At 38.6% G+C, this 14,397-nt stretch overlaps 1 protein-coding gene across 3 annotated transcripts in view; it reads left to right on the plus strand.

The window, feature by feature from the left end:
- Positions 1–11,032: 11,032 nt before the first annotated feature.
- DDX4 (DEAD-box helicase 4) overlaps positions 11,033–14,397 on the plus strand; it is a 67,479-nt gene continuing 64,114 nt past the window's right edge. For all 3 annotated transcript variants that reach the window (XM_057540620.1, XM_057540622.1, XM_057540621.1), the window contains exon 1: positions 11,033–11,104. In XM_057540620.1, coding sequence (XP_057396603.1) covers positions 11,033–11,104 — 72 coding nt within the window. The remainder of the gene's footprint in view (positions 11,105–14,397) is intronic.

The following is a 14,397-nucleotide window of genomic DNA, read 5'->3' on the forward strand; positions in this document are numbered from 1 at the left end:
TCTTTTTCCTCAGGATTGCTTTAGCAATTCTGGGTCTTTTATGGTTCCATCCATCCATATGGTTTTTAACTCATGTTTATTAATGGGTGGAACTGGGACCTTTTCCTTCTAGTAAAAATGACCAGGTTGGAATGGAAAACTTTGTTCACTCCAGATATAGTAAATCTGGCAAAACAGCTCCCTCATTCTCTAGATGTTACCTTAAAGGAACACAGTCAAAATTCTTAATCTCTAACTCCAGCAAATGAAGGATCCTAAATATAATCAAAACCTGCCTAGTTTCTAGATTGTTACAAAATTAAGCCCTTGTCTTCCAACATCCTCCCAATTCTCAGTGACAGGGCTCCAAGGAACTATAGGTGGTTTTCCCAATCCTCCTTCTTAATTGGCTTGAAGGAACATTTCTCCAGATTGGGGGAAAATCTCTTCTAGTCCTAACTGACAAGGGAGCTACACTCATTGCTCAATTCCGCTACTATAAAACAGCCCTGCCTCAAAGTACTAAAACAGTTCAAATAGTGCAGATCTTTAATGAGCCTCAAGAGGTTCTTGTCTCTGAACCTATTCCCTTTTGTTTAGGACTTTTGAGAAATACTCACCCTTTTCTCCTTGGCTCCTCTGCCCCTATCCACTTATTAGGCTAAGACTTCTTAGAGAATTATCATGCCAGTATTCTTTCTCCCCGAAGATATGGAAAATATAGAAATTGACAGTAGTCATCAAAGCAATCCACCAAGTGAATTAAATGACCTTTTGATATCTTTTATTCCATCTCTGACCGTACTAGAGCAGATTCTGGAAACACTGATCATTTGTCCCTATTGAATCAGCTACCACTTTCCTTATGAGCAAAATCTCCAAATGATGTTGGCAAAATTCATAGCACATTTCCCATTAAAATTCAGAGAGATCCCTCAAAATCTCTTCCCAGAATTAATCGATACCCTAAGAGTAAGGTAGCCATTCAAGGTGAAAAGCCCATAATAGAAGATTACAAGGCTCAAGTCCTCATTATCCCTTGTACTAGGCAGACACTCCCATTTTACTGGTGAGAAAATGTAAGGGCCAAGGGTGGAGGTTTGTCCAGGACCTCCCAGCAACAAACAACATTGTTATCTCTGTTGTTCCTAGCCCTCATAGTTATTAGGTAGTAAATTCTTTACTGTAACTGATTTATGTAATGCATTCTTTAGTATTTCAGTTGGTGAAGCTAGCCAATACCTTTTTGCCCTCACTTGGGAAGAAAGCCAATTCACCTGGACTGTAATGCCTCAGGGTTATACTGAGTCCTTATTTCTTGGGCAAATCCTGAAGGTTGATCCCTAGAGATACTACTTTGTTGCAACAAGTGGATGATTCACTTCTTTTCTCTCCTTCTCAAGCCTCCTTACAGGAAGGCAGCATCCACTTGCTAAATTTTAGCCTTAAAGGGACATAATATCACCAAAGAAAAATGGCAGTTTGCCCCAAACCAGGTTTGATATTTAGGGCATCAGATATCAGAACAAGGGATACACTTAGATCCAGATAGATAGATAGACTTCAAGGTGTCTTAGTTTCCCAAAACCCAAAACTAAGTGCCAACTGTGAGATTTTCTTGGTCTAGTTTGGTCTAGTTTGTAATTGCTGAAATTGTGTCAGGTTTCCTTGGGCTAGACCTTAATGGCTAAAATTGGATTGCAGTTTTTCTCTCTTATGGCCAAACTTCTGTATGTTTTACTCAACAATAACAACACAACCTAATTTTATGGGAAGAATTGGATGACACAGCCTCAAGGTCTTAGAGAAGAGTTTGCTGAACCCACCTGCCCTTGATCTTCCCAATTATCAAATTCTGTTTTTCCTTGTTGTATATGAAAAGGAAGGGAATGCCCTTGGGGTACTCACCCCAAAACACGGATCTACCATCGGGTAGATACCCACTGGGTCAATACCCATTGACCCATAGGGTATTAGAGCCAGCAACTGGACCCTGTAGCATGAGGTTAACTCCCTTGTCTTGCTGTGATCCCTCTAAACCTCACATCCACCCCTTTTGGAATTCATAAGCTCTCATCCTTTGAGCTAGTCACAGAGTACACCCAATGAACTTGGCTCCTGCTTCTTTAACCTACAACTGATAAAAGGAGAGAGACTCCAATATTGCAAGGGCCTAATTGCTTCTATTAAAAATAACCATGTTTTGGTGGATCAGTCTTTTCACAGTGCACCCTTGGGGGACAAAGACCTTAAGCAACACAACTTGCAACCTGGAGATTTCATCTATCGGAAAAGATACATCCAGAAGAACTCTCTTCAACCTTGCTGGAAAGTACTCTATCAAGTACTCCAAACAACCCTTGTGCTTCCAGACTCCAAGGAATAGACTCTTGGATTCATGAGACACACCTAAAGAAAGCATTGAACCTTAACTGAAACTGCGCATCATCTGGTGACCTGAAAGTAAAGATTCTCCAGAACTGAAGCAGATGACATCTGATAAGACAGCTTTCCCAAGATATCTGGACCAGGCCTGTTGGAAGTTTGTCACCAAGCCTTTGATGATGGCATAATGCCTCAGGAGATCTCTGATGTCTATGAGTTTGATAACAGGACTTTAGATAAAAAGTGCCTGAGAGTCCTCCTTCCTCCTCCTTGTTACTCAAATGTGACCTTAATAGGTTTCCAATCTGTGCACTTTCCCTCTGATGTGAGACTCTATACCCAGGAATGGTCCTTCTTGACACTGAGGGACAAAAAGCCATTGAAACTAGAAAACCTGACTCTTCATAGCAATGCTTTCAGAGAAAAATCCTGATCAAAAGGGGAAAATGTAAAAAATTAATAAACAGAAACCTCAATTAAATACAGTTGGGAGACCAGAAGGGGGAGCTCTCACACACTCTGGTGCTAGAACCTAACAGGAAGAAGAAAGACCCCTTTCCCGGCAGGGACTCAGCCAATGAAAAGCCATGAGCTCTTTGTTTTATTTATGGTCTGTGTGTTTTCACACTGGACTGAAGCCTTTCCTTGAAGGCAGACTGCCTCCTCTGTGGCTAAAGTCTTTTTAGAAAAGGTTATCCCTACCTGGGGAACTCCTCTAGAACTGTGAGGAACCCATCTTACTGGCCAGGTGCTTTGACAAGTCCTTTTCCTCTCTATAAAAGTGTTCTCCTTCCTTTGCCATGCCGGGACTTGCATGTGGTTTGGCATGGTTGCAGACCCCAAATTGCAATTCTCTGCTAATCCTGAATAAACCCATCTTTGCTGGAGAAATGTTTGGCAGTGTTTTTGTTTCAGGTCAACAGCAGTCTATGTGCTAGCACGTGCACTGCTAATGGGTCTATCATTGTTTCTATGCTTTTTCAGTGGGCAGAGTAAGGAAATCTTTTTATTTTATGGAGATAATATATCATGTGTTCATAATGATATTTCCAATTCAAGTTTAAGAGTATAGGGCTATTTCTTAACCTCTGATTTCTATTTCAATCTCTTTTCTCTCACACTAAAAATCTTAATTCTTCAACAATATTAACTTAATTATGTACCAGTTTATTACCAACAATATGATTACAGAATTGGTTTATTTTTTGCAGTTCTTTTTGCCTTATGATATATCCCACTAGGGACATATGGTCAAATTACTGTATTTTAAACCACTTGAAATAACTCTTCTCTGTGTGGTTAAGCCACTAACTCAATACACATTTATTTAAGTGTATTTGGTTTTTTGCTTTAGATTTTAAAATAGCTCTTTAAATTTCAATTTAATTTAGTTTTATAGTTTTGCATAACAATCACATGGTTTCACAATCAAATCCACTCACTCAGAGACGTCTGGCACACATTCTTATCCTTTTCAACCTGTTCTCTCATCTCATAGGTAGTCATAATATTTGGCTTATCCTTCCATTTTATAAAAATATAAGCAGATACATCTCTTTAGATATAAGCTAGCATACTTGACACCCTACTCTGTACCTGGCTTTTTTCCAATAATATATCCTAGTGATCACTCCATAGCAATATACAGAGATAACCCTCTTTCCTTTTTACAGCTGCAGAATACTCTGAAGGGGAGCACCCCAAAATATGCCACTTTGGCATATTGATTGGTTTGAATTAAAGGTACTTGAGAAACAGCCAGTGCAAGGACACTCTGAGCCACCTTTGTCTCCCTGAAAGCAGGATATAAATCTTCCATGTGAAAGGTACCCACAACCCCCTCCACCAATACCAGAAAGGAAGAGGGCATCCTTATCACCAGAGACAGGGAATTTAGGGCCTTCTCATCCCTAAGCAGATCTTGTTACTTCACCAATCTACTATCACAAGGCCACACTACTTTGTCTTGTCAATTCTTCACAAGTTTATCGTTTCTTTGTCTAAAAACATATAAAAGCTTCCTGCTTTGGTCACTTCTTTGAGTCTCATTTTTATGCAGCTCCCGTATGTATGAAATTTAAATTTGTTTTTGTCCTTTTAATCTGTTTCATGTCAGTTTAATTATTGGACCAGGCAAAAAGCCTAGAAAGGAAGAAGGGAAAAATTTTCTGCCCCTAGAACTCCATGGGTGGATGTTTCAGTCTGCTATTGAGGGACTTTTGAGTTATTTCCCATCTTTAGCTTTTAGTTCTGCAGTTAATAACATTGTGTATATGTCCTTTTATATTTTTTTGCCAGTGTGTCTTTGAGATAAATTCCAGAAGTAGGATTATGGGATCCAAGGGTAAATGCACATGTGATTTTGCTAGATGATGTCAAATTCCCATGGGATATCCCCAACAGCGATGTATGAGGGTGCCTGTTACCTTGAAGCTTCTCTAGTAGAGTGCATTATCAAATGTTTGCCATTTTAATAGGTGAAAAATTGCATCCTAGTGTAGTTTTAATTTGCATTGCTCATAAAATGAAGAAAATTGAGCATTTCTTCATGTATTTAAGGGTTGTTTCCTTTTCTTTTTTGTGAACTCTTTGTTTATATCTCTTGCTATTTTTCTTTAGATTTTTTTTTCTACTTTTAGATGCTCTCTCTATTACAGATATTAACCATTTTTCTGGATTATGTTGGAAACTTTTTTTTCCCAGTTTGTCATTTGTCTTTTGGCTTTGTTATTATTTTTTTGTCATGAAACATTTTATATTTTCTTTTGTATATAGTCACAATATGTAACATTATTGCTTCTGGATTTTGAATCATAAATAGGAACATTTTTCCAAGTATAGAGAAATTCATCAATGTTTTCTTCTAGTTCTTGCATGGTTCTATTGTTTTACATTTGAATTTCTTATCCCATTATACGGTATGAAGAACAGGTCCAATTTTATCTTTTTCCATGTGGATATCTAGTTACACATAGAGTATTTTTGTAAAGAAGAAGTAGTCAAGTGTCGAGGACTGCTAAGAGTTCTGTTTGTTAGGTTAAAAATTGAAAACTGTCATTTGGGTTTAGAAACAAGGAGGTCAAGGTGACCTTTTCAGTAGCAGTTTCAGTGAAGCAATGGGGGCAGAAGCCAGATTGTAATGGGTTCAGCAAAGAAATAAGGTGGGATAGTGGAAAGAGCAAGTGTAGATAACTCCTTATGAAGTTCTAAATTTAAATAAAGCCTTTTTATTAGGCACCATATAAAAGAATCAGCATTCTAAAAGACAGATTTCAGGCAAAAATGTTTTTCAGTAAAATCCCTGCATCAGTCAGGGACCAACCAGGGAAATAGAAGCCATTATAAATATTTAAAATAGAAGGATTTTTAAGCTTTGTGAGAATTAGAAAACGGCACCTCATATGGGTAGATGGGGCTCAGCAGGAGCATGACTTGGTAAGTGGAGCGCAGGCTGAGTTTAGCTCCTTCTTAGAGCCTTTTGGCTTGGTGCCTTTGTGCAGAGCCCAACCTCCAGAACTGTATCTGGTGGCCCTGGTTATACCCATTTTACAGAGAGAGAAATCAAATAACTTGCCCAAGGTCACAGGTTAATAAATGAACAACTACAGATTACCAGTGCTGACTTCTCAGCCAATTGCTAGTGATTTCTTCCTCTCTGACTTTTTGAAAGCTCCAACCCTCCAGTCTTCGGAGGAGTAGATAAAAAAGAGTCATTCCTGGTCTAGGTTCATGGATGGGACCAGGTCACTACTTCTCCTCTTGAGGTGAAATACTTCCCTCTTTTATACCTAGTATGACTGACAAAGATGACATTCACAAATCACTTTTGCCATTTAAGACACAGAGAACTCAGCTTTCTTTGTTAGACGTACCTAACATCTAGTGGGAATGGAAAGGACTAGACCTTGTTATACTATGCTTTCCTCGTAACTGTTTACCAAATTCCCCATAATTCACTGATGAAACATCGTTTCACAGCAAAGAGCCAAAGACCCCTTAGTCTTGTCCCAGGTCCCCAGACACAGTATTTGACTCTTTATCCTTCATTTACTTTAAGCTCTCATTAAATACACTTGTAAAGTTGCTTAGGGCCCACTGAATATATCACGTCATATAGGAGGTCTGGTTGATTACAAGCAGGCTCTCTCAGGAACACTAGTTAAACTCAAAGAAGATTGATTTCTAAAGCAGAATCTCAATGTATTAATTCAAAGTGGGGAGCAATAGGCTTGTACATCTTATTCACTGCACCTCCTTTCTCAGTATCAAAATACTTGGGGGAGTTGAATTATTAATCAGGAAGTTGCTAAGTGAGCATGGAATCAGAACAAGTACTGATGAAGTATCTTTACCTCACTGTAGCAAAAACCTCTCTAGTGATCAGTGCCCAGATCCAGTCTTTTCCATTTGCACCAATATTTCCCATACTTTAGTCATTTGATACCACCTTCATGATTTTTGCTATTCCTGCATAACATTGAGACTTAGTTTTTCTCTAACTGAATAAACTTTTTAAACTTAAATATGTACTTTAGCCTCATCTAAGCAATTATATTTCTGAAATCATAGGTTTGATGATTTCTAATATACATTAATATATTAAACAGAAGCACTAAAATAACTACCAAAATGAAAATTGTCCATGAATTATCTAAAATCAGTGGTATGTGTACTACAGTTTCACAAATACTGCCTTAGCCATTACTGGAAAAATACAGATATTTTTGTCTCTCTGAACCCTGCTTGGTATGCTGAAAACCCCTCTCTGATTACTTTCTTTCTTAGATGTGTGTGTGTGTGTTTTACTAGCACAAGTTGTGCTAGCTCTCTTGGAGACATTATAACCTACCCCCACCTCCTTTTGTGTTGATTTATAGGGCTCCAACCTGCACTATTTAATTTTTTAGTCTGTCGTATGGTTATGTGCATAATAGGAGATTCTCAAATGTTTATAATACTTAAAGATGAACATCTAACTCTCCCCCACTTGAGGTAATCCATGTTTGTACTACTGGTAGATTGAAGGAATTTTTAATAGATTTGACATGGTGCTAGGCACAGTCCACATCAATTAAAAAAATCATTATTTGAATAATGTGGAGATAATATTGAAAGCATAAAGTCTAAAATATCAGTTCTCTTTATCTGCATTACTTTGAACTTAACTTTATCTGCATTACTTTGAACTTCACTCTCTTTATCTGCATTACTTTGAACTTAACTTAATATCAGTTCTCTTTATCTGCATTACTTTGATTCCAAACTGAGAGACATCTTTGAGGAAACTCTTGTCCTACCTTATTATATGGGATTTAGAGAATTTGGAGAAACTATATATAAGCTTTCCAGGGAATTTTGAGACACAAATCTTAAGGTTTTAAGTTCCGTTAGCCATTGCCATTCTTTTCACTAGAATGTCCCTTGATAGGTTAATTTTATCTATAGCATTTAGCATAGTACCTGGCATACAGTAGGTGCTTATTTAAAGCCTATTTAACAGCTGAATGAATCCCTGCCTTTTCCCTATGTTGTGATTTAATACCATCACTAATTTAAGATCCGTTAGATGGAACCAGAAAATAGAATACACTGGCTTCACTTTCTTGGGACACACATTAAGGAGCAAGTGTTTACTAAATTGTTTGTCCTTTTTCACTGTTTATGTTCAATTTTTGAATTTCATTATTTTCATCCATTGTTTATCCTTTCCTCAATATTGAACTTCAGTTCTCGTCAGAATTCACTTTTTCTTAACCAGGGCTAGCTCTCAAAAATTATATACATTGAGTGTTTCATAAAGAACTATTTCATTGAAAGCAACAAAAATCCCTTCTCTCCAAGATTTAACAGCAGAGAATGTTTGCTAAATGTTTTTAAAAATATGCTCATTTTAGAAAATATCTCCAAACTTTCCATTCCTAAAATAAAAAATCTAGTTGGTTATCATTCTATCTACACAATTTCATATTTTGCTCTTTTCACTTAATAAGTATTTTCCCGTGACATAAAAATTTTTGAAAGAATATTCAAAGTGAGCTAAAATACCTCAGAGGACCCTGTGTACAAATTCAGAGCACCAGAAAGAGTATTTGTGTCTCTCCCCCTTACGTATACAGTGATTGAAAGTGTCAGCTGCCTCAAGGGTACGATGCGAAAATTTTGTTTAAAAATAGAAATTGCAGGGCTTCCCTGGTGGCGCAGTGGTTGAGAATCTGCCTGCTAATGCAGGGGACACGGGTTCGAGCCCTGGTCTGGGAGGATCCCACATGCTGCGGAGCAACTAGGTCCGTGAGCCACAATTACTGAGCCTGCGCGTCTGGAGCCTGTGCTCCGCAACAAGAGAGGCCACGATAGTGAGAGGCCCGCGCACCGCGATGAAGAGTGGCCCCCGCTTGCCGCAACTAGAGAAAGCCCTAGCACAGAAACGAAGACCCAACATAGCAATCAATCAATCAATCAATAAATAAATCTTTAAAAAAAAAAAAAAAAAAAAGAAATTGCAGGGGGTGTGGGTTCCACCCCTGGTCAGGGAGCTAAGATCCCACATGCCTCGTGGCTAAAAAACCAAAACATAAAACAGAAGCAATATTATAATAAGTTCAATAAAGACTTTAAAAATGGTCCACATCAAAAAAAAAAAAAAAGATAATTCACCTTGAAAATAGTTTGACAAAGTTTGGTGCTAACTAAATAAATCCTGACATATTTTTGACGGAAGATACAGATCAGTAATGGTGGTTCTAGAGCTGAGAAGTATGAAGCGTGCCCATAAGGTACCTCAACCTCTGTGCCTGAGTGCTGGACTGTGTTGGGACTTATATTTATGAAGTATTCGGGAATTTATACAAAGATTCAGAGAACGGAAAATGATGAAAATAGAACCCAAAATGAAAATGACACTTTTCAAGTAGTCCGTTGTTATGCCTTTTGGAGGGATGGGAAAATACGGAGGGATTTCCCTGACTTTTTGTGGGGCAGAACAAGAATATCTGATTGGTGAGAACATAAGTACCAAAATGACCTTCGGTCACCCTTAGGTTTGGCCAGTAACTCTAGGGATATAAACAGGTGGGCCACAAATCCAAGCGCTGATGAACGACCTACACCAGCAGAATTTCCTTCTTCCTTCTGGATCAGAGAGCGTCTCCTTCCCAAAGAGTTGGACCCCAACTCTATAAGACAAGCTACTTTCTTTACAGCTTTCTGGGTATCAGCGTGACAGCCTCATCCCTGCCTTCACTGGGAGGAAAAGGAAATGCACCACCTCCACCGGCCTCAGCCATACGTTGAAGCACTCGGGAATCCCCCGGATGTGAAGCAAGCGCCTCAGAAATAGGCCAACTGCCAGGGACTGCAGTAGGCAAAAAGGGGAGAGAAAACGCTTAAAGAGGTAGGTGGGAGGGCATTTTATTCCTCTGCTGTTTTTAACTTTGACTTGCAGCGCTTGCATACGGAAATTCTATAGCCTCTCCAGTTTGAGGACCCCACCCATGAATCTAGAGAAAAGCGGCGCACGGCCAGCCTTCTACCCCAGGCCTAACGGGCCACTCTGGGAGGAGCCTAATGGGTCCAGCCACTGCGGCCTAGAACGCCAACAAATAGGGTAGGAGAGGCTGGAGATGGGGGCGGGACGGCGCGGCTGACTGACCGCTGATTGGCTGATGGCACTCATCTCCTGGTGCCATTTGTTGTTGGAGCAGCGCACCTGACACAGCCGGCGTCCTGCACGTGCAACCGTTTAAGCGGCGTCAGCGCCTGCGAGGACCCCGGGAGACCAAGCAGCGGAGAGGTGAGTGGGCCAGCGGCTTTTTTCCCCCCGGTACGCGCCTCATCCCGACCCTCTGGGCTTCCCAGTAGCTGGACTTTGGGCCAACTGAAGGACGGATGGGGTGGGCGGGGGTTTGAAGCCGTCCTTTGGCGTCATTCTGCTTTCTGTCGGAGGGTCCAAAAGCACCGTGGGTGCCCGAAGTCTGAGGTTGAGGCCTGCAGAGGAGGTGAAGGAGCTTTTTTGACCAGCCCCTGCTCGTCTTTTTCTCTGAACAGGGATGGTTGTAGTATCACTGTGTATAAATCCTGCTTGGCGAAGCCAGTCCTTTGTTGGAGGTATTTGGGCCACCGAACCACTGCTTCCTTCCCTGCCAAACTTCGAGGCCTTGATTCTCCCCGCTCCCCTCCCCCCACCCCCCCCCTCCCCCGCAAGAAACTAAGTCAAAAACCTCAAGCTAAACGTCTTACCTAATTTTGAAGGGAGGCATGTGAAGGGAGAAACCTTGAGTAGTATCTGAAAAATTTCCCTTCCCCTTAATATACAATAAGACGTTTGGGGACCCTTCGATGGAGAAGATAAATTCTATCAGCAGATTTTGGGAGAAAGCCTAAACATCAGTGGGGACATGGTGATTGCTAGAGTGATTAGGTAAGTGGCTCAATTAATTTTTAAAGAGAAAAAGGATGGACATAAATGCTGTCTCTAGGGAAGAAACAAAATTTAATTGCTTTTTTTGCAAAAACTTTTGGGAAGGATCAACACTTAGTTGAGTAGTTTGGAGGGGTATATGTGAAATGATGAGGGTTTATGCTTTTAAAGATACGATTCTGATCTCTCTGATTCTAATTGAGGCTAAATGTGCATGTTTGTATTTTTATGAAAATAGAACTGGAAGCCACCATGGGAGATGAAGATTGGGAAGCAGAAATAATCAAACCTCATATGTCTTCCTATGTTCCTGTATTTGAGAAGGTAATAAAATTTAAAGTTTGCAGTTATTAAATGCTGCTGATTTTATCGAAGTTGAAAATCACTGTTGTGAGAAAGTTCTAAATTACAGTTTGCTGTGCTTATCTCCCTGTGATTGTTATTAACTATCTCATGGGGAATGATGAAGAGGCACGCTAAGCCTCAAATAGAATAAAATAGTCTGAGGTAATTTGATAATTAAAAACTAAAATGTATATAATAATATTAACAATTTAATTTAAATCTCAGTGATTTAGGACTTGTGGGTGAAAGCAAGCTTATGCTAATGTGGTTGAATGTCTCTGAGATACAGTCATATAGAAAACTGAAAAAATATAATTTGATTTTGGTTGACGTTTTGAATTCTGAAAATTGGTTTCATACAAGCAGGGCTCTCAAGATAAAAACATTAGGCTGATTCAGATGGTAACATCAGTTTGATCTTCAAATGTACAAATCAGCAGATCTTTTTTCTCAATGGTGTTTGAAGAGTTACGTTGGAATTCAGAAGAAGGGGTTATGGAGTGGGTTTTTGGATTTCAGTTTTGACTTGAAAATTGACTTAATAAGGTGAACAGACTCTACTTTAGAAGATAGTGTATTTTAAGGGGTTGCTTTTACGTAAGTGTTACGTACTTGAAAATGTCTCCAAAAGTTGATTTTTTTCCTTTTAGAATTTCCAGTTGGTGTTTATGTTAGTCAATTCTGACACTTTGTATTTCAAGTGATGTCTTAGTGGAAATTCTTAATTTACCCCAAATCATAAGATAAGTAATTCTTTGTCTCAATTGGATTTGATCTGTATGTATATAAAGTTTATATTAAAATAGCTAAGATGTTAATCTGAATTTATCGTGTTTCTTGTTTTGGGACTTATTTTAGAAGTATCATCTTTTGTATGTTATCTTTTTATAGTCTTCTCATCATAAAAATATTGGAACACCATTGGGAAAAGAGGAGAAAAATCACCTAACAGTCTTGCTCACTAGCACAAATGCTCTGTTTTTAGTAAATTTTCTTCTATTTTTCCCAAACCTGTTTTTATATAGATTGTAATGATAGTACATAATAATAATTTTTGATTTCAGCTTTTTCACTCTTCAGCATTAACTATTCCATATTACTAATTTCCTAAAAATAATTTCTAATGGTTATATAATATTTCATGGAATAGAGCTACCATAACATAAATAATTTTCTGTTGGTGCAAATTTAAGATGTTGTTATCTTTTCACTGTAATATTGTCACGAATATCTACAGTTTATTCTTTGTTTTAATTTGGGAGTATTTTTTTCAAAAATGGAATTACTTGGTCAAAGAATATTTTATGGTTCTTTTTTCCCCTGGTTCTCAACAGATTTGTTCTAATACAAAGTTTAACTCACAGATACAGATGTTCTTCCACTTGGACTTGTCTAATTTTTATTTTTTCTTACTCTGAGATTTTTGTCTTCACTAAGTATTCTTCAAACAGTATACTTACTGCACTGTAGCATGTTGTGCATGGTTATTGCAAAGGGTGTCTGAAATTGAGGATGGTCAACTGTCAGGCTTCCAGATTTACCTTTTGGAAATCTTTGTGCTATTCAGTAACATACTTTGTTTCTTGATATTGGTCACACTGAGTTGAATTTTAATTTATGTTAACATTTCTGCCTTATGATTCTTAGTACCTATTTGTGTGGGGCCAGTTTGTAGTAAACTTTTTGCACTTGTCTGCAAACTTAACAGCTGGTACTGGTTGTGCAATTAGTTATTTGACCTACTTGACTTGAAGGAACATGGTGCAGTCAGTGGCTTTGTTTGCCTGCCTTGGTTGAATAAGAAATGTAGAAACTAAGGATGAATACATGACATTTTTATGTAGGAAGAATCTGAGGTCTTTTCTTCAGCCATTTTCTTTTAAAGGCACCATTTTGATTGGTTGTTCTAATTGAATTTCCATTTCGAGAGACAGCTGGGCTTCCCTTTTGTTCAATTTATATTGGCTCTGAGACCATCTTGGATTGGTAACAATATCTGTGATCAGCCTTTTCTTTTTTTTATTAATTTTTAAAAATTGGAGTGTAGTTAATTTACAATGTTGTGTTAGCTTCTGCTGTATAGCAAAGTGAGTCAGTTATACATATATCCACTCTTTTTTAGATTCTATTTCCATATAGGTCATTACAGAGTATTGAGTAGAGTTCCCTATGCTATACACTATCCTTATTATGTGATCAGCCTCTTCTGAATGCTTCTCAGGATCCGTATTTGGAGATTTAATATTGATACATGGTTATATAATTTTGAACTAACAGGCTACTGTTCTGGTAGTTCTTAGAACTTCCCTATTCTAGTTTTTGAAGTGAGTGTACCACCTGAAGATAGAATAATAAAAGATGTGGGGTTGAGAGAAATTTGATAATGTAACAGTTACAGCAGTCCAGAAATCCCAGTGGTTAGGCATTTGCACGTTGCATGCAAACGTGTTGGGATGAGTGGTGGAATGGATGAGTGTGATGACTGTAACAGGATACTGGGTTTGCTTGCTAGTTGTAATGTTTCTTGTTAGGTGACCGTGGGAGTAAGTCTACACAGTGATCACTTCTGTCTGATCTTTTTGCCTTTTTTGTGGCATATTTCAGAAGGCAGATACTCTTGTGATTAAAGTGGAAACAGCTTGAGATAATTAGTCCATCCACAATTATAATTTTATTAAGCAGTAAAAGCAAAGTTTGTAATAGTTGTTTAGATAAGAAGGTAAAGTTCATGGCTTCTTTGTTCATTTTCATACTGCAGTTCTGAAGTAGCAGGGGAAAATGTGGTGGTTGGACATCATTGGGTTGGCAGACCTAAGGAAGTTGAGGTGCTGGAGCCTGAGGAATATTTCTAGCAATTTCTGCTGCTAGTCATCAGTGAGATGTGGGAAGATACTGTGTCTCTTACTCAAGACCTCAGAAAATCATATATGCTGAATAGGAGCAAGTTGTGGGAGATACACAATATGTTCATCCAAATAAAAACCCAGGAAAGTGCTCTCACTCATCTCCCAAATCTAAATGATGGAGTCAAGGGCAGAGTGGCAAAAAAGTATGAGAAGGCTGAGGAGAAGGCTAAAGAGACTGCAATGATGGTAGAAATGTTGGTCGAGCTAGTCCAGGGGATAGAGAAAAGTGAATCCTCTTGAAGGAGGATTGGCAGTTTATGACCAAAGGATTCCAGTGAACTGATGGAGGTTGGCTGATGCCCACGAGAACCTAAAACCAGAGAGTCTTTTCGTTTTCTCCCCTTTTTTCTCTGTATATACTCTGTC

This window comes from Balaenoptera acutorostrata, chromosome 2 (genome assembly GCF_949987535.1).
Source record: "Balaenoptera acutorostrata chromosome 2, mBalAcu1.1, whole genome shotgun sequence".
NCBI classification, from domain to species: Eukaryota; Metazoa; Chordata; class Mammalia; order Artiodactyla; family Balaenopteridae; genus Balaenoptera; species Balaenoptera acutorostrata.